We start from the raw sequence: 26,379 nt of genomic DNA, 5'->3' as shown, positions 1-26,379 counted from the left end.
TTTCTTGAGTAACTGGAAATTCTTGCACAAGAGCAACATGGAAATACTCTCTAAGGCACTAAAATATTTAAGAAGCAGTTGTTACAATGTTCCATCTATACCATCAATATGAAATGTTATCAGGCTAGGGCTTTAAAAAAAAAAAAAGCCATTGGCCAACAGGCCTTCTCTTCCCGCCTCCCTGGAATCCATCTCAGAGATGAGGATATTGGCCCTGGTGCTCCAAGGCGGCCTCACCAGCCCCCCACCCAGGCCCCAGCAGATGCTCAGAAGGTAAACAAAATGCCTCCCGGTTGAACACTTGACTTTTCAGTAAGTGGGAATACAGCCCTTGCCACACGTGGCCTCTCGAGGGTGGAGAACACTGCAGCCGCCTGAGCGGGATTTGGTGTTACAACTTTCCCTGGAAGACAGGAAACTCGAGCGCGTCGTGCACACACACACACGTGTGCAGAAGGAGACACGCTCAGCGGAGGGCAAGTCCTGGGAACCGCTCCACCTCGCTGGACAGTTGCCCCCCTCCCACTGGAGCCGTCACCTCATTAATGTCACTCAGCATCACATTTTGCTACACTAGGTCTTTCTGCACTCTTCCTGCAGGCAGCCCGAAGCCGGCTGCCATTGTAAACTTCTGCTCCTTGGGAAACGATCAAAAGCTTGAATTGGAGAAAAGAAAAAAAAACTTTCCGAGGGCCTCTCTGCTCACGCTTTCCCCTCCTCCAGTTTCTTCTCTTTGGTGCTTTATTCAAAATTATTACACACACAAACCGTACTCTGAAAGTCACTTACAACAGGCCGGCTTTAAAAAGAAAAAAAAAGCTAGCGATTGCAGGGGCCTGTCTATTTGCAATTGCCCAAAGAGAATAATTCATTTCGGTGGAGGATACAGATGAAGCCCTGAATACATTCCCACACCGTTTTCTGCCCTTCAAAACAATAAAAATGTAAAAACCCAGACGAAAGAAGGCCCGGGGTGGCATGAACAGACTCTCTTGACCCCCAAGGAATTTATTCTCCTGGATCTTCTAAAGCACTCTGTCCCCGGAATGCATCATCAAGACCATTTTATTAGATTTTTCTAAACCCTTGAAATTGTCACATAATTGAAACAGAAACAGCAATTTAGAGCTCTGAATGGATTTCTTAAAAAGAAGACTCTGGGCCGGCCCAATATCCCCTCCTTGGCCGCTGTTGTCCCTAACCTAAATTTAAGGCCCTTGCGTACAAAACCCTATTTATCTTTTAAATCCTCCCCTGCCATAAAAGTTACACGTTCCCCTAATGCCTTAGATTTCAGGACATTTGGGTGAAACTCATCCCAGACAACAGGCTAAAAAAAGAACCCATTAGCATTAACTTGCCTGTCACAGCCAGTGACAAATAAATGAATGTGATGCTTTCAGATCAGTCATTGGTGGAACCACCCCCAGGCAGATAAAGACCAGGACTGGGAGACAGAGGCTCACAGGGACACCTCTCACACAGCGGTGTCTCGGCTGTCCCCCCGCTGCTCCCCAGGACTCCACTCTCAGAAGCAGCAAAAACACGCATCAGATGCAGAAAAGGAAATGCACTCCCAATGCCCACGGAGCACCCCCAAGATAAAGGATGCTCCCTTCGAGAGCCAGGACCCCAGGAGGAGACCGAGCCACTGACATAGAATTTCCCAAATCTCAACGTGCTGTTCTATCCATCACCCCTAGAAAGGGCCAACAGTACCAATCAACCCATGAGCTACTAGGTAAGGGCCTGTTACAGTCTGGGCAGTGCCGCCTCTGGGGACAGTAACAGATGCCTACCCTGGACCCTCTATGTGCAGATATCACCCTAGGCCCTTCATATGTGTTAACCTACTTAATTCCCTGAACAATTCTAGGAGGTAGGAAATATTAAAATCCTCATTTTACAGATGAAGAAACGCAGGCGCAAAACCATTAAGTGATTTGTCTAAAACTCCGTAGCTAGTAAGTGGCATTTAACTGTGCTAAACAGGTTCTTAAAAAATAGGCGATAGAAACTAATTTGAAACTTCCTGACCAGAGGAGAACAAACGCTACTCCTCAGCCTGAGCGTTTATAATATGCAGGCAAAGCGCAAGAACATAAAATCTACCCACTCGTGTTGGATGCAGGGGGGCTGAGCGGTTAAGAGGGCAAAGGGACTTGGGATTCAGACAGACTTCAGACCAAAGGCCAACCCTGACCCTTACTAGTTCTGTGGCCCTAGGAAAGCTTCTCATTCCCCTCGGACTCAGTTTCCCCACCTGTCAAATGGAGAGAATACCAACTAATGCCAAGGACTGTTGTAAGGACTAAATTAAAGATTAAGCAGAGAGAGGCTCATACGGTTCCTTGAACATAAACTGAAACGCAATATGTGACCGTCATTACTCTGAGTTGAAGACTTTTCTTTTTGATTATGCAAATAAAATAAAGAAGTACCCTCCCTAAGAATAACTTCCCAGAGAGCTGGGAGCTTGATGCTATCTACCCTTGAAGGAGAGGGTGAAAAGGGGCACCTTGTTTTTTGGGGAGCCAAGTACTGTCCCAACTGGACCAACCATCCTCAGCTGCTACTACAATGTACTACGGGGGCTCGGGCCCAAGACCCCGCCTTTTCACACCTCTCACACCGCACGGAAGGCAGAAGTCATGATTCCAAAACCTCACGTCCCGCACACTAGGCAGCCACTCACCCAAGGTGACCCCAAGCAGACACTACCTACAAAATCACAGGTCAGGATGCTCTGAGCCACAGAGCAGCCATTGGTGTCATACAATCTGTGATTTCCAAACCTCAGTGTCTACACGCGGTAAGGTCAGGATCACAAGTACAAAACTCTGGAATTCTGTCCATTTCACGGTCCCTTGTTAAGGAGGCAAAAAGGAGAGGAGGGGATAAGGCGGAAACAAGAGAATGATAGAGCTCTCTGTAGCTGCCACACACGCCACAGATCAGGGGTGGTATCTGCCCAGAACATCACTCCTAAGAAAGGGTCGAAAGAACGCAGGATGAATTATGCTTAAGGCACAAGTCCAGGGCGGGGAGTTCCCCATGAAACGGCACAACCACAGTCCTATCAGGGACCAGCTTCTACATTGGTCCAAAAGAGCTCAGCACATTGTACGGAGCAGCTCCACGGTCCTGCACGCACACAACAGGTGCCCCAGCGCCTGCCCAGCAAAGCACAGCCACACCTGCTTGGCCTGGCATTCAAGGCCTTCCACGAGCTGGCCCAGCCGGCCAACGAGGCCCCATCCTAGAGCACCGGGCAGCACACACCCTCTTCCTGCAGCTGCAGGTCCTGACCTCCTGACCTTCTGGCCCCCAGTAGGAAGAACTGCATTCCTGCCATTCTTCCTTCCTACCTGTTCTTCAGAATCTGGGGCAAAAACTACCTCCCTCAAGGGGCTATCTTCACTCCTCCTCCGAAATGCTGTTCCGACCTCTCTTACCGTGCTTATTGAATCCTCTCCTGTAGCACGGGCAGCACCCCGTCCTTCCAACCTAGAGCTAAGACCCCTGAAGACAAGCGCTGTGTCTCCATTGTCATCCTGCATTCATTCTATCTAAATGGAGGTCACAATGTGCAAAAGAGCACGACTAAAAGCTGAGGGTTATTTTTTAGTTAGTAAAATATGCTTGTGCCTTTATTGTCCAGTAGAGGCAATAAGGCACGAACCTAAGGAACTATAAAACTCAGAACAAAGCGCCTAACACAGAGGTTGGTGCCCGGTGCTGGGCAGAGACTGAGAAGTAATTACTGAACACTGAATGTGGCATCTGAATGTATTAAAGACATGGCCAGTGCCCACCCCCATCACTCTTACCCTGCTGAGGTTCTCACACCGGCCGGCGTGTTGTATACTTTGCTCACCGCTTCTTTGCCCCACCAGAGTGAAAGCCCCACGAGGGCAGGGCCTTTGTCTTATTCTCCACGCCATCCCCAGAACCATACACAAGTGTCTGGCACATGGCAGGTGCTCAGTAACGTTTGGTGAATAAACGAATGAGTGAGTGAGTGCCCGGCACAATGCCTAATGGATGTATCAATACGGTTTTTGCTAATTTATTATTATTGGAAAGGCCATAACCAAAGAAAAGGTAAAGTGCTGTGAAAATCCAGAGAAAGAAGTATTACGTCCAAGAAAAAGGAGGGACAGCTTCGTGGAAAAGGTAACGACTAACTCGGGCTTTGAAAGAGGGGTCTGTTTTGTAGAGAGACGGAAGGGCAGTGCAGATGGGGACCCACAAAAGGGCAGCTCTTCAGAGAAGGCGGAACACTCAGGTTCTAAGCAGCAAAAGGTTAGATGAGTTGGGGAACAGGCTGGAAGAAGACCCCCATACAAACCTTGAAGGACCTTGCCGCCCAGGCTAAGTTTAAAGTTTGTTCCGTGGGCACTGGGAAGCCAAGGAGGGTTTCCTAAATCCCCCCGAAAGTGGGTGCACACACAGACAGTCAGCAAGTACAAACAATGAAAGGCGCTCTTAGTAAATGAACACACCAGATCAAACAAGAGGGCAGAAATGAGGAGCCCCATCTCTGTTTCGTGTTCTCAGGGCTCTTGGCCGGAGAACGTTCGGGGTTTCAAAACACAAAATAGGACAAAAAGAATGGATGCAGTCTCAAGGGGCACCCAGGAGGGTCAGCTGATTCCTCAGAGCATTCCTCCTTCTCCTTCCCCGGAGGGGCACGGGGGTCTCACCTGTCCGCCAGAAACATCTGACATAGAACACACGCCCTCCAGCATCCGCGTGGACTGACCTTAACACTGAAACGAAAGCACATGAGGAGAGGCAAAAATCCAGGGAAAGGACATTTGTAGGAGAAGGTGCCCTCCCCCCTGAGCTGACACCTGCTGCTACCGGGAACGAAGGAAGCAGCCAGGCTCCCCGAAAAGAAGCTAAACCACTAATCCCCCGAGGCCCTCGCTGCTGCGGACGAGGGCTGCAGACACCCCACCACATCCCTGCTGGCGACAGAAACCCACCGGCAGGTCGGTTAACCGTGGCTGCCCAGATGACAGCTGCACATCACCCAGGATCTGCAAGACACTTGGAGGACCCGACCCACAGCAGCAGGGGAGGCCAGATGTCGAAAACTCACCCCTCGCCCTTGAGAAGCTGCCGAGAAACTGCTCCCCTGGAACAGGACGTGGGTGCGTGAGACACCCAGGCTGCGCTGAACCCATCTGGAGAGCCTTCCAGGGGGCAGGAAAACCCGGCTTCTGGCTCAATCTTGCCACAACTTAGCCATGCGGCCTGTGACAATCGACATAACTCCTCTGAGTGTCAACTGCCTCCCCTGTGAAAAATGCAGGCTGGATTCCACACACTCATTTAACTAACAGTTACCAAATGCCAACCATCAGCAGACCCCTGGCGTCAGGGGGCTTACATTCCAATGAAGCATTTTCTTAGGGCATTTGCACCATCGTAATTTTTCTCATTCCACACAAATAAGTCTATAATAATAGTATCAGCAGACCTTTGCCAGGTGCTACTTGGTGCCAGGCTACCGGCAAAGACTTCTGCATTCCTCTTGAAAACAGCTCCAGGGACTTCCCTGGTGGTCCAGTGGCTAAGACTCTGCACTCCCAATGCAGGGGGCCCAGGGTTCGATCCCTGGTCAGGGAACTAGATCCCACATGCATGCCGCAACTAAGAAGCCCACGTGCCACAACTAAACATGCTGCAACGATGATCCCGCGTGCCACAATGGAGACCCAGCACAGCCTAAATAAATAAATATTTTTGAAAAAAGAAAACAGCTCCATGTGGGGTGCTCCACGATCCCAGTTTTAAAGGGGAGGAAACTGAGGCTTGGCGGGCCCGAGGTGATTTGCCCAGGGTCACCCAGCTGTGACCAAAGGCAACTGGAGATAGGCTGAACAAATGACATCTCTCTTGATAAACAGATAAGGTTCTGGCCTCGAAAAATGAAGGAGGAAAATGGTAATCAGGGGAGTGGGGAATGCTTTATTATACATGAGGGTAATTAAGGCAGATGGTGAGTTGCGCCCAGACTCACTCTTGCCCCAAGATGCTAGGCTGTCTCTTGGTTTCTCCACACAAGAAAAAGAACCCAAAAGCTTGAGCAAAATTCTTCCAGGTAGCCAACACTCCTGCCCAAAAAGACCGACAAAAGGATATGACATGATTGATCTCAATCATCCCCATTTCTCCAACGGCTTCAAATTAAGTCATCTTTTTAGAGCAGCATGACCACTTTAATCTTTAAAGATAGAGGGGAGGGAAACTCTTACATATTTTACCAAATGAAGTCATCATCCGGAGAAATAGAAAGATACAGAACAGACCTATCTTCTTCTGATCAAAATGTACTTCACTAATTAACGGCCACTAGTCTCCAAAGAGCTTCCCCTCGACTAGTTAATAATGCCCATTATACTTCACTTGAGATGTGAACATTTCTATCGCAAAGAGGGAGAGATGAACTGCAGGATTCAAAACCCTTCCTTGGGTTGCTCGTTAAAATTCTCGTCAAAACAGATTTTTATTTATGTGATACATTAAAGAATATTATGACAGTCCTAATATGAAATCTGTTCTTCGCTGCCGTGGATTTTCTTTTGTATTCAGTTACAGTTTCTTTCCACCAGTCTTGTTTTAACACCTCCACGGAATATTTCTCTGGCAAGTGTTAGCACGGAGGGACGGCCAGAGAGCAGAGAAATGAATCTTAACTGAGAGACACGGTGACGCATCATTGACAAGCTCTACACCCAGTCTCCGAGGAGAGGCACAGCTCACCTTGCCACTGAGACCCTAACGCAAACGCACACAAGTTTTACTGGAGACAATAAATAAACAAGGCTTGAGTTAACGTTCTACTCTCCTGCCAGCTGGGTTTTGGCCTCCAACACTCCCTTCAGTCTGAAATCCCCCTGGTCGGACTCAAATTCTATCGGAAAATAACCGTTGACAAGGAAGACGCTCTCTCCACACCCTGCCCCAGTTCCCAACCACCACATCCCATCCTCAGCCCCAGAACCCTCTGAAAGATGCCCTGAGGGCTCGATGTTGAGGGACACCAGTGTCACACAATGGTATGACATCACAGGGGTTGGGCGAATCACCCAACCATGGAACCTCGAGGTCCGGAGGTGCTGGCTGTGGTTCCGTTCCGCACAGCCTGGTGACCGCTCAGAGCGACTCCACCTGCGTACCCCTCGGGGCCCCCGCAGGACAAATGCCGGGAGAGGGCCCAGTTCTGGAGCCAGGTTACACCACTTCTCAACCCAGCTGTGCCTTGGTTTCCTCATCCAGAAAATGGAGGTAATACCAGCAGCCACCTCACAGGGCAGAGGTGAATACGAGTACTCATCGTGTCCCTACCACAGTGCCTGGCACACAAACTCAATTAACACTGTCATTATTACTAGACCTCTCACAGGAGTAGTGTGAGGGCCTCACAAAAATAACAAGAAAAACATTAGGTAACTAAACCAGAATGGAAAAGAATACATATATACGTACACACACGCACATGTACAACTGAATCACTTTGCTGTACGCCAGAAACTAACGCAGCCCTGTAAATCAACGGTACTTCAATAAAAGAAATTTAAAAGACTAAAACAGCAGATCCCACATGTTTTATCATACGCTAGCTCTTTTTTTAGGCACTTTACCTTTCTTCATTTATTTACTTCTCACCAAAACTCAATGAGATAGGGAAACTGAGATTTGAGGAAGTTCAAGGATTTGCCCAAATTCACAGTTAACAAGTGGCACAGCTGGGATCCAAACACAGGCTGTTAAGCTTGAAAACAACAACAACGGTGATTAAACCAACAGTAATGATGCTGGTGAGGATGAGAATGCTAATTCTCAAGGCCCTGACCCTGTGCCAGGCTCTTTTACCCTTCACGACCCCCTTCTGAGGGCGTGACTGTCATCACTCCCATTTTACAGATAAGCAAACTGAGAGTAGATGATTTCTCAGTGTTGCAGGACCTGGGATTCAGATGGAGATAGTGGATAGGAAAGTTCCTTGTAAAGTAACGTGTGTCATAAAAGGTACTGTTATGAAATTCCTAGAATTCCATGGAAAGATGTCCTTCCCCAACTGGTGTAATGTTAGCTCACATCCAAAAGTCTGATGATTCACCTAAGCCAACCCAGACTCCGGGGTGGGGGGCACACTTTGACAAGTTTGAGAAATATTGCCTCGTTTTTAAGTTCAGTGCATCCGTGAAAAGCCAAATGCCAGAGTATATTAAAATAAAATATTGTCCTCCTGGTTTTAAAAAAAAATGGGGGGTTGGGGAGGAGCAGCAAGGGAGAGGAGAAAACAGGTCAAACCCATGGTTTGACCAAGTCAGGGATTTTTCCAGTTTCCCTCTAGGGTAATCTGATCCGAGTTCTCGGTGATCAAACGACTAACCTGGAAATTTGAAGATTCACATTTATGGAAGAAACAGCAATTCTTCCAAACTGAGGAAACACTGCTAATCCTGGAAGCCTTCTGAAATGTCAAGGATCACACACAGTTTGGAAAGCAACCTTTAAACACTTAATACGGTCCCAAAGTTTGTGCTCAGTACAGAAATAATCTAACCTCTTTGGTTCATTAATTCGTATTATTTGCTTAAGCTTTAGGGGGAAAAAATGCCTAAAGAAAATATTTCACTATTTTTGTTTAAGGATTTGTGTTTCCTTCGAAAGAGGGAAGGGGAAGGGAAGGGAAGGGAAGGGAAGGGAACGGAAGGGAAGGGAAGGGAAGGGAAGACATGGAAGAAAGAGGGGGGAGAGAGAGAGGGAAGGGAGGGGGGAAGAGAGGGAAAGAGGAAGGGAAGGAGGCAGGGAAGGAGGAAGGAAGGAAGGAGGGAATCACATGGCAGGCTCCAACCTGAAATTCTCAAAATACCGTCCACGACAGCCAACTATTTCTTCATTAATGTACAGAACCATTCCTTCCTTTGCACGGCTCAAAGGTTCCACTTCTGGGAGACCATGCTTAAAGAAATAAACTGAATTTGCTAAAACCACAGCACTATCCCTTTATGACCTACAGTCAAACGCTTCACCTTTTCCCCTTTCCCTTGAAAGAGCGCCAAGACCACAAGATGCGGAAAAAGTATTTCTTCCAGTATTACCCGGGGAAGAAAAAAGTATAATTAAAAAGTGCAAATTTAGTGTGGAAGCCATAGGCCCTTTAAATTTCACCTTAAGCTTTATGCAGCTGTGATTTTGTGGCCACACCTGGCAAGCTCAGTGAAAATTATGTTAACTACACACTTGGGAAAAGGTGAAGGCCTAGCTCAAGCCTTTCAGCAAGCCTTGTAGTACCACTCCTACAAAGGGACAACGTTTCCAGCACTTCTCCGCCCAGGCACCAGCACCTGCACCAAAGAGTAGCACTGCTGGCTTCAAGTATGCCCAGATTTACCCAACCTACCTGAAACCAATACATCCAAACACTTCCTGTCAGATTGAGGGCTTCATGGGTCTACAAAGTTGTTTTTCCAAGAAAGGACAAGCTGTTTACTTAAATTCTACTCCCCTCCATAAACTCTAAGTTGTAAGACCTCAGAAGAGTACCCTCCAACAAAGAGTCACGAGTAAATATCCAACTTTTCCTGATATAATCTCAGCGATGCTTAAAAAATAAATAGAACACTTGCATAAATATTGCAACAGATGGAGCTATGTCCTCCCAGGAAGGATCGGGCTTGCCCCTGCCCCCAGCTGGATGCTCAGAACCCACCTGGGGACAGCTGACTTGCAGACGCACGGTTATTTCACAGAGCGCCTGCCCTGGCCTCTCCACAGCCACGTGCTGATACCCTGAAGAAACGGTGTGCACCAGGTTTCAACGCTTCCTTGCCAGTGCTCTGTTGGAAACTTGAAATCCTTGGCAACCACCTCGGAGTGCTAAAATCCTATTACTGATTCTCCTACTTACCTTGGGTTGCGCTCGACGAGGAAATGCAACTTTGGGGTCAATCTGGGGAAAAAATGCAAAAGCAGGAGTCAGCTGCATGTCTTTGAGGGAAGAAAAACAATTCTGACTAATCACCTAGTTATTAATCACTCATTTCTCAGGCTTTTAACCCAGCTTTTAGTAACTTCTCAGGCAACTTAAAAGCCTCCTTAAAGTTTGATCTAAACTGCAACCGTCTCTCCCAAAATGTAACGAACACAGTGAGCCTTTCTGAAACATCCCACCATGAATTTCAATGTGTAATGCTGTAACACACCAGATCTCATGTGTTCTTATTCAGGCAAGGGCTTTGCTTGCATTAGGGCTTCATGCATCTAATTTGCAATGCATGGCTGGGAGAAAAGATGAGAACATCATCACTGAAAAAAAAAAAAATCATAACCTGAAATTTACATGGAAGACCCTTCCAGCAGCACGGAACTGGATGGTAGTTCTTCTCCTCAATGATAACTAAACAACACAGGTGGGGAAGGGGATTCCAAAATTTTTTTAAGTCAACAATGTCCAAAAAACTCCCCATCAACATGCAACACCATGCTCTGCTTGAATTAATTCACTCATCTTGGCAAAAGTAAATTACCTAAGATAAGTCAAAAGGATAGTTCTTTCTGTAGTTATACCTCAAAAGAAAGCAGGTGTCAAAAACTACAGAACCTGAGTGGGTTCTTAAAAATAATAAATTAAAATAAATGGAAACATCGGAGATAAATGCACCTGGATTTTCAAAATCACAGGGGGTAAAAATCTATGAGCAACCTAAACCCATATTAGAAAAGTAAGGCTGTTATGGGGAGAGGATAAAAAAAAAAAAAAAAATTACTGAAAAAAAGCAGTCAGAATCTAGTGCAACACTTAGGATATTCCCGCTACCCCAACCCCAGTCTGAACGGAAAAACTACCAGTACACCAGATCAGACATCTGCAGATCTGAATCAGGGACTGGCTTTAAAACTCTGAACAATTCCCACAGAAGCATTTGAGTCTAATAGGCTGATTTGGGGGGGGTAAAGTTGTTGGACAGAAAATATGGGTAAGGAAAGAATGAAAAAAATATTCCCATTGTTAGTTTTCATTAGTTTTCTAAATGTCACAAATCTCTGGGTAAAATTCAACACGGAGCGTGGCATGAATACAGCTACAAGTTATTTATTTATCCGCTTTGGCTTTCATATTAAAATTTTCCCCTTTTAAAATGTAAATCTCAACCTTGTTTTCAGTTCTGCCATGGGGGGCGGGGGCGGGGAGAGTAATGCTTTGGGAAAAAGCACAGAGGAGGGGGAAAGTCACACCAGAGCTAACTCTGTTCCCAGACTTAACAGCCCCTAGGACCTAACCAGTAAGACATAAAGATTTACCACTTTTATTAAGGTAGTTTAAAGACCTCATAAAAGTCTGCAGCATGTTTTCCACCTTTAAACATCACCTGAGAAATGAGAGATTACTTTGCAAAAACTAAAACAGACAAAAATCTCTGATCTAGTAAACTACCCTTTCGTGGAGATTAACATTACCACAGCTACAGGTATATTCAGCACAGACTAGGAGCTGTCGACAGGAGAAATACAACAGGTGTGGATTTTCCATTCTGTTGACCAAACGTAAGACAGATATGTCTTTTCATAAACACTCTCCCAAAGTTTTTTTTTTTTTTTTTAGCTGATCAGCACACAACTGCAATAATAAGTCACCTTGTTTGTGGGGTAAAAGGTGAGGGACGTGTCAGAGGTGAGGGAGCCAGAGGAGAGCAGGGAGAAGTAAAGAAAGCAGACCGCTAAAAAATTATATAGATCTACAGTTACAAAACTCGAAGCCAATTCAGAACTCCTGTATAGGGTATTGCGGTAACAGCGTGTTATATACCACAATGAGAGATCTTCTGTGGGCCAAGTGTACACGCTGAGATCTTAAAAGGAGACGACGGGTCGAGAGAAGTAAGGCAAATCCCAACCTTTTGTACATCCCTGTCAACTGTTTTTTAAAAACGAACGAAAAAGAAAACTACCAAAAATGAAAACATTAGTTAGTTAAGTACAACTCTACTTACTGTAGCTACAAATCCTCTAGGAAAAGACTAGGGTACTATTTTGGATGTGAATGGCCGTTACCTAAACAAAGCTTTTAAGGTAACAGTAAACAAGATCCTCGTTTCCATGTCAATAAACCAACCGCTTCTGCCTCCGGCACTGAACGTTGAAACAAAGTCAAAAGCTAGGTTATACTAAATAATAGTGACCAAAACATGTCTACAAACAATTAGTGAGGGAAAACTGCAGGCGCTGCATCTGATACTGAGGGAGATGACCCACCAGACACAACAGAAATCAAATACTATTAATACTTCTCCCACCCGGGATGGACTGAGGGGTGAATAATAAATTCCCGAATTTGCCTTGGAATATCTTTCCTCTTTAATTTTACTAGCTTTTTGAACTGTCTAGCCAAGAAGTCAAAGAGATAAAAATTCTTCAGACATCCGTTATCACCCTGCAAACGACTGTCCCTGAAATTAAATGATCTGAAAGTGCAAAAAGGCTGGGACACGAGCTAGGACAAGTTCAGTGCAATTAATAAAGCAACTTAAAGTGTGGGCCTCTTTTTTTTGGGGGGGGCGGTGGGGGGAGAGGAGGCATGCACCTGACCTCTGATCAGAGAAAAAGGGTAAATTTGCAAAATCAATTCAAGGGTACCAAAGGTGGCCAGGTTCTCGTCTTCTCTGCCATTCAGTGTTAAAGCCAAAAGGGACATGAGAAGATCACTTGTTCCACTCCTTTATTTTACAGAAGAGGAAACTGAGGCCTAGAGGCAGGGAACAACTTGCCCAAGCTCTGCACTGGCAGCTGGGACTAGAGAGAGATTCCCCACCCCACCCCACCCCTACCCCGGCCCCCATCCCACTCACCCACCACAGAGAGGTGAAGTCCCCAGCAGCCCAGCACTGTATCCCAAAGTCACCTCCAGGCCCCTGCCTTAAGGCGGATGAATAAAAACCGTGGGGAAATTCTAGTAGACAAGGAAGGCAGGAGAGCCACAATAAAATGCTACGAACTCCCCTTCTTCTCCCCCATTAAATGTATTATTATACACTGATACTTTCTTCCCTTCCTCTTCTGACCTTAGAGACTTTTATCCCCTCAACAATGGACTTTAAAACCTTCTAATGCTGTAAAAGTACCCACACTCAAAGGATCTGAAAAAGAAAAGAAAAAACAAACAAACAAAAAAAAAAACCACTTTGAAACCCAAGACCTTATCAGCCTTAGATTTCACACCATCTGGAGTCACCCACTGGATGCCCAGCTTGGATCTGGGAGGTATCCTTTCCTTCTCAAACCACATTCCAAATCCGAAGTGCCCAAGAGGAACCTGTTGCCTGGACTGTGATTAGTGCCCCCTCACCTCCTCCTGTCCCCAGTCCCCCTCGGCCATGAAGCAAGTTGTGCCTTCTAAGAGCCGATTCCCACAGCCACAGTTGGTAACGCGGGCTGGGCTCGGCTGACAAAGAAAAGTTGCCTCTGATCGGTGGTGGAGTTTCTTCGCAGGGTCCTCTGGCCCGGAAGATAGCCTCTCCCCAAGCCGACCCCTCCCCCAAGCCTAGGCCTGGCAGCATCTGGGGCTGCAGTGGGACGGGCTCTAAAAAGAAAACCCCAAATCCAGCCTTTGCGGCAAACTTTAGGACCGACTTGCAACCTCTGCTTCAAAGTACCCAGTTCTCAGCACAGAAGCAAAAGAAGACACTGTCTCTTTAAATTGGGCTGTCAATGCCCAGATCGGTCCTGAAAAGGGGCAAACAACAACAACAAGGAAAAGCAACCTACCGTCTTGGAATCTAACTCGTGGTGGGGCTGACCTAATACTTTATCTACACTTGCTGGGTCTGCGAACGTGACGAAACCGAAGCCTCTGAAATGAGACAAAGAGGGAGAAAAACAAACAAGAAAATGTGACACCATCGAGAGCAACAAGGAGCGAGCCCTAATGCAGAACGGAGAGCAAAGTTGCCCCCGCTCACCCCCACTCCCCACCCTCCCCACCCCCTCCTGCCTACAGCCCTCGGCCTCGCAAGGAAACACATCAAGGTTAATGGGGGAAGTGGAACGGGGGCAGGGCGGGTGGAGGTAACTTGGAGAACGCTGGTGTCTCCACTCTTTCGCCACCTCAGTCTCTCTCCTCCTCCTCCCCTTCCCTTTCTTTAAAGCTTTGTTTTATTCCGAAGAAACCCAGGCACTTAGAGAAGATCCAACCAGCTTTCTAAAGGGGCTTAAGAGTTCGGGGAGTTGGGAGTGCGGGGGAAGCACACATTAAAAAAAACAAAAAAAACAACTATGTGGAAAGTGAATGAAGCTGAATGTCATTTGAAACAGGAGAAAAAGAAGCGACGGGAAAATGACTTAAAGCGGAGATGTGGGCATCTGTGTATCCAGAATTCAGCCCCAATTAACAATAACCTTTGGGGTTAATGGAGGAGGGGGGAGGATGGAGCGACGTTCGAAACCAGCCACATGCCTGAGCCCCGTTCTAAATCCGCTTAGCTACTTCCGAAGACACCTCCAAAAATAACACTTAAACTTTGTTCTAAAATAAAGACAAAATCCAGAAGGGAATGCTTTACCTGGAGCGTTTCGTAGTGGGATCTCTCATGACCATACATTCTCTAATTTCTCCAAATTTGCTAAAATAGTCTCTAAGGCTATCTGTAGGGAGAGAAAGAGAGAGATTGGGGGGGGGGGGGGGAGAAGGTGTGGAAAAAAAAAAAGCAATGCAAATTTTGATCAAGGACAAAAACCAAAAGTAGTTTTCTGTTGTTATTCTGGGTTTTTTTTTTTTTTTTTTGCACACGCGGGGGAAATTCGGCAACAGAGGTCGCGTAGAGGGCTCGGAAAGGATTTGCTATTTAAAAAAATAACCTTGCACAGGAGAAGTGGGGAGCCAATGGCGAGGGGGGGGCTCCTACACCGGGATAACAAAGAGCAATAAAGAAGCCAAGAAGGGGGGGACCCAGGCGTCCCCCCCTCCCTCCCTTACCTGGTGAGGTCTGCCAGCTCAGTCCACCGATAAACATTTTACTAGAGGGAGAAAACATAACAGAAGTGAGCACCGATGTCAGATCGGCCATTTTGACGTGTAACTTACAAAAGCTAAAAGGAAAGCGGGGAGGGGGGGGAGCGAGCGAGCGAGAGCGCGGAGGTGGGGTGGGGGAGAAGGTGACGGCGAAATGCAATCCAAAGGTGTGTAACTTCCACGGGGGGGGGGGGGGCGCGCGGGCGGGGGGGGCGCGGGAGATGCCCGGCTCCGCGCACCGCCGTCCCCGCCGCTGCAAGGAGAGCGAGCCCGAGGCGGCGCGGTGGGCAGCGGCTGGAAACTTACCCGGGGTCGTGCTGGGAGTCGTTGGCGCTGCCCGAGGTGCCTTGGCTCCCATTTGCCTCCATATCTGAGCCCCCCCGCCCCCCCACCCCCAAAAAACCGAGCCCCACAGCGATCGGAGCGGAGCGGCGGCCGGCTCCGAGCCCCGAGATCTCCCGCTCCCTCCTCCCCCTCCTCCTCCCCCCCGCCCGGGCTCCTCCGAATCTCTCTAAGAGCGGCGGAGCCGGGGCAGCGGCGAGAGCCGTCACACGTGGGCTCGGCTTAGCTCAGCCCCGCTGCTCGCACACCCCCCGTCCCCGCCCCCCCGGCCCATCCCCACCTCTCCCCCTCCTCCTCCCCACCCCCATCCCCTCCTCCTCCTCCCCCTCCTCCGCGGCGCACGTGGGGCGGAGTTCTAGAACGTCGTGTAACCAATGCCGGTGACGTCACGCACCCCGGTGCGGCCCCCGCCTGCCCGCGCGCGCACACTCTGCCCCCCGCTGCCCGACCCACTGGGGCGGTGCGCGAACCCCGCGGCCCGAGGAGCCCCGCCTCCGGGCGGGCCGAGCCAAGGGGAGCGCACCCCGACTTCCCTGGATCACATGGGCTGCGGGGGGCGGGTGGATCGGGGGAGGGGGAGGCGCGGGGAGCTCGCCGCGGCTCCACACTGGGGCAGGGGAGAAGATGCCCCCCACCCCTCTAGTTCGGCCTCTCCATTCAAGTTCCCCGGACCCGGCCGCCAGGATCCGGGATGGCAACAGCCGCCTGCCCGGCTCTGCGCCCTTTTTCCAGCCACCGCGCAGAAATTTAGGTCAAGGACGTCGGGATCAAATCCAAACCCTGGCGCTCCTCGGGCAGCCGCCGAGACCCCCCAGGATCGCGGGGCTTCAGGATTGCGGAGACTCTCCCGCACAAACACCAGCCACAAGTTTTATTTTCCTTTCGCGCTGGAAGTTCTCTCTGGCTCTCGCTCCGCACCGGCACGTCTTGCGCGGCTCCCCGCCCTTACCCGGCAGAGGTACGAATCCTTGCCCGGGAAAGGTTATTTTGGAACTTTGAGGAAACTGTCGCGATTCCAGTGGTGAGAAAATGCCGAAGAAAGGGTTTCCGCGTTAATCATAAGGCGCTTAAAAAATATAATAGCATAGGGTTATAGAGGTCAAGGTCAAATGATCGGAGTTCAAATCAAAATTTTTTATATAGAGAGAAATAATTTGGGAGCATCTCTGGGAGGGCCGGGAAGGATGGTTATTTCAGGAAACCCCTCTCCAACCCGTTTGTTATATATATGTTATTGTTTCTATGCCGAGGTAGTAAAATGCATGAGATGTGAATAGCCCAAGCCCCCCACCATCTGGGGATGTAGCTGAGGGTGGCAGAAGGCTTCCAACACACACCCCCGCCACCTTGGGAGCAGTGTGGTGTGGCACAGGTCCTGGCACACAGTAGGTGCTTAATAAATGCTGACTTTTATCCTTTCCCGCGCTGAAAATTCCTAAAAGACAATTTTGTAGCTACCCAAAAACATCGCCCACTTCTCCAGCAGATTTCAGGCCGGCTAAATTCAGGCTGGATTCAATCTGTGGGGTATTTAAAACAATAAGGATATAATTATCCTTATTGTTTTTAATTATTACAATAAATTGAGTTAATATGGCTTAAGGGGGCAACGTCATTGAGTATTTGTGGTTCATCAAATACTCAAATTAATGTTAAGCATGAACTGATGCCCAATTAACACTTTTCCACTAATTTTCGTAGGATTAGGATACAGTGGAATACACTCAACCCCAAAACGGTACCAAATCCGCTGTGGGTCTTTGAGAAATGGACTATTCGGAAAATACCAACATCAACCAAACCCGTGAGTGACCAGGCTCTTAATCTCCCTGTCTCCTAAATTGGGATAGTTCTTCCTTGACCGCATTGATAGGGTGAGGGGAGGGTCTGAAATCAACACATGGAAAAGTCCCTTTTTCATTGAAAGCCTATATGCGTTGTGCTTGCTAGCATATGATTTTTAGAAGGCACTTTAAAACTTTACACCAGAAGCCCAAGCATTTTCCAATTCACTCCAAGCTGCTTCCCAAGTCATCTGGGGTCCCATGTGTTGAAGAGCCAGTTGTTATTATGGTAATTGTTTATTATGACTATTCTCAATAACAAAATGCAGACAACAGAGCTAATGGGATTTTGTGGGGGATTTTTACGCTAGAACCACAGATCATCAGAGGTGGAAAGGCCTTTCCTGATCCACCCCCCTCATTTTACGTCAGGGGCCCAGAGGAACCAAGCTTACCAGGCTACACCCTACCCACCACCTGTCAGTTCCTTAGAGGAGCTCTGGCCATCAGTCCCATGCCCTTTGGCTCTGCTGCATGCATATTTATTCTGCCCTTAACAAGGTGAGAGTGGGGTGCCCTTGTTCCCTGTTGTAGACCTACACAAGCTGAACTGAATTAAATTGCGGGAGCTAGCCCTGCAGTTATAAAGAGGAAGTTAGATCTTAAATCACCAATTCTGCATTGTTTTTATTTATTTATTTTTAACTTATATGCAGTAACATTTACTCTTCTTGGTCTATAAGTCTGAGTTTTGACAAATGCATGGAGTCTAGTAACCATCACCATAAAGAGGTTACAGGAAGAGTCTCATTGTCCAAAATATTCACTCTTGCTGCTCTTAGTTTCTTATCATTATGCATTTCTCCTCCAGCTCACTCACTTAATGTAGCCCCTGGGTCAGGAGAATTCCAGGACCACATCAGTCCTCCACCCTCTTAAAGTTTCAACAGCCCATGACACTGTTGGACACTGCATTCTTTGTAACTCACTCTTCCCTTGGCATCCTTGATGCCCACATTCTCCTGCCTTTCCTCGTACGTCTCCTGCCTTTCCTCCTCTCTTTGCCCTGACTCCTCCACCTCTGCCTTTCCTTTAAATAGTGGTGTTCATTCTCTCCCCTAACTACACACCCTCTCTGGATGAGATCCCCTGAAGGATGGGTTAATTACCATCTACGTTCTGATGCCACTCAAATTAAAATCTCCAGCCTGCTCTCCCCACAGAACTCCGGGCTCTGGTTAATTTCCTATTCATCATTTCCACTTAGCCTTCCTTAAGTTACCCCAAACTCCACATTTCCAAAACCACATGCATGCTGGTTTCCCCTAAACCTGAACCTCTTTTAAAGTTTTCTCCATGAACAGAGCCCCAGCCATCTTAGAGACAAGGTTGACCCCTCTCCAGGTTGACACCTTCCCATGTGCAATCCATCATGAAGCTCTGTTGGTTTTACTTCCTCAATGTCTCTCAAATTCACCTTTCCTGCTACTGCATCTCAGATCTCCCACTGGAGCCCGTGCAGTAACCTCCTAAACGCTCTTCCCACACTCATTCTTACTCCACTAATATGCCTGGAAAGCATTCCCTGACCTCTCTGACCAGGTTGAATCCCCCTCGGTATGCACTGTTATCCTGCCAGAATGCCCTCTGTGTACCCTACCCTGTGTGATCATTTGCTTTATTGCTTATCTCTTCCACTAAGCCATAAGCTCCTGTCCACTTCTGCTCTCCAAGTATTAGCACAGTGCCCATTGGTGCATGGTTAACACTAAGCAAATATTTGTTGAACGAATGAAAGGATGAATGAATGAATGAAGGTCAACATCTAGCTTCACTGTAGGCATTTTTGTATCCATGTCCATAAGTCAAATAGGCTGCAGTTTTCCCTTCTCATACTGCCCTTCTCTGGTTATACTGGCCTCAAAAAATGAACTGGTTCCTTCTTTTTCCATTTTCACGAACAGTGTGTATAAAATTGGAATTATGTGTTCCTTGACTGTTTGGTAGAACTTGCCAGTAAAATGTCTGGCTCTGGGATAAACATTTCCTAGGTTGATTTTTATACTGATTCCATTTCTTTGATGGCTATGGGTGTCTTTAGGTTTTATATTCTTCCTGACTCAATTTTTGCTCATTATATTTTTCAGGGAAATTGTCCATACCAGCTAGGTTTTCAAATTTATTAACAAAATGCTGTTCATAGTTTTCTCTGAATATATTCTAATCTCTGCTGCATCTATCCATACCCTTCATTTTTTTTCATTCCAAATATTATTGTATATGTATCTTCTCTTTTCTGGATCAGTTGTGTCAGAGACCTCCCTATTTTTATCTAGTGTTTCTTTCTACTTTCTACTAGTGTTTTCAAAGAATCAACTTTCAATTTGGTTAATACTATTTTTTGTTTCATTAATTTTCACTTTTATATACTATTATATATTTTATGTTCTTATGTCTAAGAATATATACCATATAGAAAATATAATCTAATCAGTGGTCCCCAACCTTTTTCTTTCCACCGTAGGGGGTGGGGGGAGGGATACGGTTCAGGGGCTAATGCAGTAATGGGAGCCGCAGTTGAAGCTTTGCTAGCTCACCCGCCGCTCACCTCCTGCTGTGCAGCCGGGTTCCTAACAGGCTTTGGACCACTAGCAGTCGGAGGCCCAGGGGCTGGGGACTCCTGATCTAATTGTGTATTGTTAATATATCATGTTATTTTCTTTGTTCTGTTCTCTGGATTTATTTTGTTGGCTTAAAAAGATTCTTGATGGCTTAAGTAATTAATTTTCACGCTTCGGTTTTCTTTTTTTTTTTAACATTTAAGGCTACAGATTTCACTCCAAGTGCCACTGAAACTACATTCCACAAAATATGTAGAATTTTTATTACCATCCCAGGCGAAGAATGTTTAGATTTCTTCTTTGCCTCAATACATGTGTATTTTTACATTTCTAAACACAAGTTTTTGTTTTGGTTGTTAGTTATTTATGTCTAACTTAATTAAGGTCAGAGAGGTGGTCTGTATGAAGCACATTCTTTATTATTTGTTGAGATTTTGCTTTGGTAAATAGTTTTTATAAATACTCCATGTGGTTTTGAAAAGAATGTGTATATCTTATTTGTTGTATAGCATTCTGTATGAGTCTGTTAAATCAAGCTTGTTAATTACATCATCCAGATTTTCTTTAGCCTTACTAATATCTATCACTTTTTATAGTGGTACATTAAAATCTCCTTATATGACTGAATTTGCCAGTATCTACTGTAAATCTCTCAAACTTTGCTCTCTATATTTTAAAAGTATGTGATAAGGTACATCAAAAAGGGCTATGAAAATCTCATAGTATGACTGCATTTTTTTATTTTTTAACATGTTATTTCTCATTTTGCTTTATTTATTTTGAAGCTGTGTAATTAGGCGCATACAAGCTTAGATTTACTGTTTTCCTAGTGAACCATTTCTTTAACATATGCACAGATGATATTTAACCCTAGTGCTTTTTGCTTTAAAGTCTACTTCGCCTGCAATAAATATAACTACTCTCACTTCTAGCTGGCATTTTGTCTGGCATATCTTTTTCCATCCTTTTACTTTCAACCTTTCTATGTCTTTGATTTTTAGGTAAGTCTCTTATAAACAGCATGTACCTGGATCTTATTTATTTATTTATTGGGTTGACTAGTAAGTTTAGTCCATTTACATTTAATGTAATTGCCAATATTTTTAATGAAACTTAGGGGCACAAAACTATATTAATCACAATCTCTGGCATAAACATACTATCATCATTAGGTATATCCATGGCCTTATTTTATTTTTTGATATTATGAACACTTGTAAACCTACTATTCAACTAGAGAACTAAAACAGTAACAGTGACTTGCAACTACTTATGTGCTCCTCCTCTACTGTTCCCCCACCTGAAGAAACCACCAGTCCCAAATCTTGTATTTATTATTCTTCTTTGCTTTTTAAAAAGTTTCATCAAAAAAAAAGTTTTATCAAATTTTTATCATATACTCGGTTTAAAATTTTACAAAAATTTTCTGAGGAGGCCTATATTTCTTACTCAACATGGTATTACTAAGATTCAACTAGACTGTTGCTTCTGGCTGTAGTTCATTATTTTCCATAGTTGTATAAAATTCCATTTCATGACTGTCCCACAAATTAGCTTGTCCATTCTCCTGTCACAGGCCTTTGAGTTGTTCCAATTTTTTGCTGTTACAAGCAGCGGTGATAAGTAGTCTTATCTTCCAGTGTATGCGGGCAGAATTTTCTCTTTGGAGTGATTACTGCGTCATGAGATGTGTAAGTGTAAAACTTTACAGAATAATGCTAAACTGTTTTCCAAAGGTACTCTTGCAATTTGTACTCCCACTAGCAATGTATAAGACAGCCTGTTGATCTACTGATTTCTGACATTTGGAACTGATGTCTCATTTTCTTCTGTTTTCTCTAAGTTTTTCGTTTACTTCCTTCCTTTTCTTCTATTGAACTGATCAAGAATTCTTTACTGCCTTTTCCTCTTTAACTAGTTTAGGAGTTGTAAGGTATATTTCTATTCCTTTAGTGATTACTTTACAATTTTTAACATGTACACTTAATCCAGCCTCCCTGAAACTCTACAGTAAACAGAGAATTATTCAACTTCAATTACATCCTCCCTTTTACATGTTATTATTGCTTCTTATTTTAGACTCACCTGTTTTTATACCCCTAAATTTAATCACTACTGTCATTTTAGTTTTATACAGTCATTGTTTCGATTTGCTCATGTTTACCAATTTGTTCACCTTTGTTTCCAGCATGTTTTTCTCCCTTTCTTCTAGGTACCAGCCCTTTCCCTTGAAACATATCCTTCAGTAGTTTTTTTTTAGGGAGGTTATATGAGTAACGTGCTTTCTCTATTAGTATAAAATTGCCTTGTTTCACCCTTATCCTTGAATGATGATTTCTCTGGGTGTAAAATTCTAGATTGAAAGTTATTTTATCCTCAGCACTTTTATGAATATGTCACATCTTCTTGTTTTCTATTTATTGTTGAGACATTTGCTGTCGGTCTAAATATCATTCCTTTGTAGGTAATCTGTTCTTTCTTTCTGGTTTTAAGATTTTTCTCTCTTGTCTTTGACTTCCTGCATTCTTACCATGTGGTGTTCAGGTGTGAATTTCTTTTATTTACATGGTTCAAGATTCACTGCATACCCAAAATCTCAGGATGCAGGTTTTTGATCAAACCTGGAAAACTGTCAGCAGCTGTCTATGTAAATCCTGTCTCCCTTACACCCTCTCTATTCTCACCTTCTGGTGCTCATATTAGGTGTACAACGCACCTTCTCTTTCTATGCAACATAGCCTGAGCTTTTCTCTCAGACTTCCCATCACTTTGACTCTCTGTGCTGCTTCCTGGGCATTTTCTTCAGATCCATTTGCTATTTTTTTCTTCAGCTGTGTCTAATCTGCTGTGTAACTCATCCACTGAGCTTTTCATTTCAATGACTATATGTGTCATTTCTAGAAGTTCTGTTTAGTTATCTTTCAAATCTACCTTTTTCTACAGTGTTATGTTATTTTCTCATGGTTCCAAATGTTCTTTTATGTTTTTAATAATTTTTTAACTTACTTATTTTATAGTCTGTCTGATAGTTCTGTTATCTGAGGTTCTTGGGACTTTTGTACCTACTACATCTTGGTTATGGTGGATTGTATCCGTGTATGTTCAGTAGTTTGGTGTTGGGTCAGTATTTTTATCTTTTTTTTGTTTCCACTTTAGGGTTCCTGGACCATAGAGGAAGGGTAAATTTCAGTCCCAGATTTACATGAGACTGGGCTGTAGTCCCAAATTCTCAGTGAAGACTTTTTTCTCCACTTTCAACTTATGCCAAGACAAATTTTCTTGTCTCCCTGTGCCACTAGGGAGACTTTTTTCCACTGAATTATTTCTATGATGATTCATCCCTTTCAAGGTCCCACATTTATTCGGGGATGTCAGTTCCATCTCCCCACTTTACTGGACTCAAACCACAGTCTTCTTTCCATTTTGATGCTCAGACTTCAGCCTTTCAAGGCCAACAAACCTGCCTGAGACCAGCTCCGCATCCTCCTCCTTGCTCACCATGCTAACTGTCATCTTTCTCTTGCTTCTGGCACTGAACGCCTTTCCTTGTTGTCCCATGAGCTCATTTCAATGGGTGTTTATTGCATCTTGACCAGTATTTATACATGGTTTATATTTATAAACCAGTATTTATAGTGGGAGGATTTTCAAGTTATTTAGTCTGCCATATTGACAGAAATGGAAACTCACTTCCATTTAATTTTTACCATCTTCCATTTCAAATGCATTTTTTCTTAGAATACCGTGGCATCTAGGATCTCTGAATAATTTTTCTTCTGAATAATCTTTTACGGGTGAGGCAGCATTGGAATTACCTCAAATGAGGCCAACATTGGGCAGTGTGACTATTCATTATAATCACCTGGGAACTTTAAACAATACTGATGCTTCCTTCCACCCACAAGATTCTGATTTAACTATTCTGGGGGACAGTGTGGGCAGTGATCTTTCTTAAAACTTCTCAACTGATTCTAATGTGTCACCAAGGTTGAACATGACTATTGGAAAACAGACTGATAAAAACAAACAGACCGTAATGATCCCTAGGCCCCTTCCCAGAATGTCTGATTTATTTTGCCTGAGGGGAGCCCCAGACATCTAACATTTCCCTGATGATTGCAGCAAGGGTTCAGAACTGATGAGTTACCTGGGTACATCCAGTCAGAAGGGAGGAGTCAACGTAACGTTAGAGCTGGAAGCACGAACAATCATCTAGTCCAGCGGTTCCTAGTGTCTGCACAGCCGCCCGTTGGACTCCTGGGGAGCTTTTTAATTTTACAGATTCCTGGAGGTTGTGACCTGGTAGATTTAATGTAAGGCCAGAGAGTCTTTTATTCCCCAGAGGACTGTGATGGCCAACTAAGTTTGGAAACCACTCAGCTAGCCCGTCTTGTTTTACAAAGGAGGAAACCAGCCCAGAGAGAAGCGTTTTTTTCTCTCAAGGTCGCAGAGCTGATTAAGAAGAAAGCTGACTCCTACCTTCCAGTCTTGTGTCCATTTCATCCATTTCCAACAGAAAATCTCCTGCTGCTTTTAGAAGATCTTGGCCGGTTTAAAAGGGCAGATTCTGAACTTGTGTGCAGTGATTTCAGGAATGTGGGCTCTTCTGGTTTGTTTTGTGTGTGGATGGCACAGCAGAGAGGAAATAAAACAGTCTGCTGCCTCGCACGGAGGGTCTTCTAGTAGCCAGGTGACCTTGAGCGGATAAGCCACCCTCATCTGTAAACAGGGTCATGATGGTTTTAAAGTATCTTCACACATTCTTTAGTCCTCCTGTAAGAGGTGGCGTTGAATTCCCCTCACCCTGAGTGTGGTCTGTACTTAGTCACTGGCTTCTAATGAATAGAATGTGGGGGAAATGATGGCGGTTGAATTCCGAGGCTGGATCAGAAAAGGCACGCGCCCTCCGCCTGGCTCTCTCTCTCTGATCACTCTAGGGGAAGCCGGCTTTCACGCCGTCAAGATGCACAAGTAGCCTGCTAGAGAGGCCCACGTGGAGAAGAATTGCAGTTTCCTGTCAGCAACCCGAACTAACCTGCCAGGATTGTGAGACATCTTAACGGTGCATCTGCCGGCCCCAGCCATGCCTTCAGACGACAGCTACCCCAGCTCACATCTCAACAACTTCCCGAGAGACCTGGAGCCGGAACCTCCCAGCTAAGCCACTCCCAATTCCTGACCCTCAGATACTGGGTGAGACATTAAATACTGGTTTGAAGCTACTACGTTTGGGGCTAATTTGCTGCACAGAATAGACGATTAATACAGAGATACTTCAAAATGCACAAAAACGGAACTGCTTACTTCATAGGTTTGTGGCAGGATTCCTACACTAACAGTTCTGGAGTGCTTTAGTTAGACTCTAGCCAAATGAACTGCATATTAGATAGAAAGAAGTGATTGCATGTTATTAATGTTATCAGATTGCAACATATTTCATGTTCAATTACCTCCAGTGCTCTTTCTGGAGCATTGCTTTGCTCATCTGCTTATCCCCACTGCACACTTAAAATAGGTCGCTGTTAAGATATACAAGTATACATAGGATTTAAATGTCTTGACTCAGTTACTAACCACCGCGAGCACGTTTTCAAATTGGAAAAGCGAGATCCATTTAAACTCTGTCTTCTTCGCAAAAGGCTCTTTGTTTACTTCTTGGTATTGCATTTTACCGGCAGGCCGAGCCCCTCTCTGATTGAAGAGTCCGTTCACTTTATCTGTCTCGGTAGCCCCACAAGCCTTACTGTTCAGAACAGACACGGCAGACTTCACACCAAAAAAGCAAACCGTATTTTTAACCAGAAAATCTTTAATAAAATGAAGTTTTATTCATGAAAATTCCACCAAGCATAAATTCCCTGTCTAAAAGTAATGGGCCCTTTGTATTTCCCTTAAATAAATAAATAGCTTCTTTCCTCAAGAACTGACTTCTGAGCATGCTCTTAAATTCAGGGCTAGTTTGTTTTCTTCCAGGAAATAAAAAATAAGCATGTGTGTACAGATCCTAAGTCAGCCCTTCTAGAAATGTATAATATGGGAAAGCCAAGATGGTTTCTTTCTAACAGTCATAACTAGAGGTATACAGTACCTGGAAAAGACATGAAAAAAGGCAGAGGGTGTGAGGCTGAGAGAAAGTGAAATTATATTTTTCAAACACTCTTTACTGATCTAACACACAAATATCTGTAATTTATTTACTCCTATAACCTTGTTTGATATATTTAGAGACATGAAGTTTTCCTTTATTTAAATGATGGAGAAAATACATTTTGTTTCATTATTTCTTTTCCAAACTGGGGATGGAAATGCAAAAAGCTCCCTAATGGAGTGGGGGGGAGTGTTTAGCCATTTCCATTTCCACATTGGACACAGCTAGACACCTAGTGTGTGGTTGTACTTTGTTCCCTCTGCCTTCTTCTGTCCTCATCTCCAACTCAGAATTACCACGCCAACCAGGGCAAACGCTCCCTACATGCCTAGCTGAATAAGAACACTTATAATGAATCAATCACACTCGTAATGAATCAGTATCATTAATTGAGTGACCATAGCAGAGGATCAGTCTAGCTATCGTGGGGACAGGGACTGAAAATCTTTATTCTGC

General features: G+C 45.1%; 1 protein-coding gene and 1 long non-coding RNA gene across 6 annotated transcripts in view; one reads left to right on the top strand and one right to left on the bottom strand.

The window, feature by feature from the left end:
- MSI2 (musashi RNA binding protein 2) overlaps nucleotides 1–15,507 on the bottom strand; it is a 389,780-nt gene extending 374,273 nt beyond the window's left edge. Inside the window, exons 1-5 of one of the 5 annotated variants that reach the window (XM_033847266.2) lie at nucleotides 15,335–15,507; nucleotides 14,993–15,033; nucleotides 14,580–14,661; nucleotides 13,786–13,870; nucleotides 9,932–9,973 (exon numbers count right to left, since the gene is read on the bottom strand). In XM_033847266.2, the coding sequence (XP_033703157.1) occupies nucleotides 9,932–9,973; nucleotides 13,786–13,870; nucleotides 14,580–14,661; nucleotides 14,993–15,033; nucleotides 15,335–15,396 (312 nt within the window). In that variant the 5' untranslated portion in view covers nucleotides 15,397–15,507. Of the gene's footprint in view, nucleotides 1–9,733; nucleotides 9,814–9,931; nucleotides 9,974–13,785; nucleotides 13,871–14,579; nucleotides 14,662–14,992; nucleotides 15,034–15,334 lie in introns of those variants that run through there. The other 4 variants (XM_033847265.2, XM_033847268.2, XM_033847267.2 and 1 more) reach the window with 4 other exon arrangements.
- Nucleotides 15,508–15,781: 274 nt separating this feature from the next.
- On the top strand, nucleotides 15,782–25,613 carry LOC109551743 (uncharacterized). The gene is made up of 3 exons (XR_004523900.2): nucleotides 15,782–16,328; nucleotides 17,072–17,174; nucleotides 24,713–25,613. It is a non-coding gene; the product is annotated as an uncharacterized lncRNA (long non-coding RNA).
- The last annotated feature ends 766 nt before the right edge of the window (nucleotides 25,614–26,379 follow it).

This window comes from Tursiops truncatus, chromosome 20 (genome assembly GCF_011762595.2).
Source record: "Tursiops truncatus isolate mTurTru1 chromosome 20, mTurTru1.mat.Y, whole genome shotgun sequence".
In the NCBI taxonomy this organism is placed as follows: Eukaryota; Metazoa; Chordata; class Mammalia; order Artiodactyla; family Delphinidae; genus Tursiops; species Tursiops truncatus.
The sequence above is the reverse complement of the archived record's forward strand: the minus strand, read 5'-3'. Positions and strand labels throughout refer to the sequence as shown.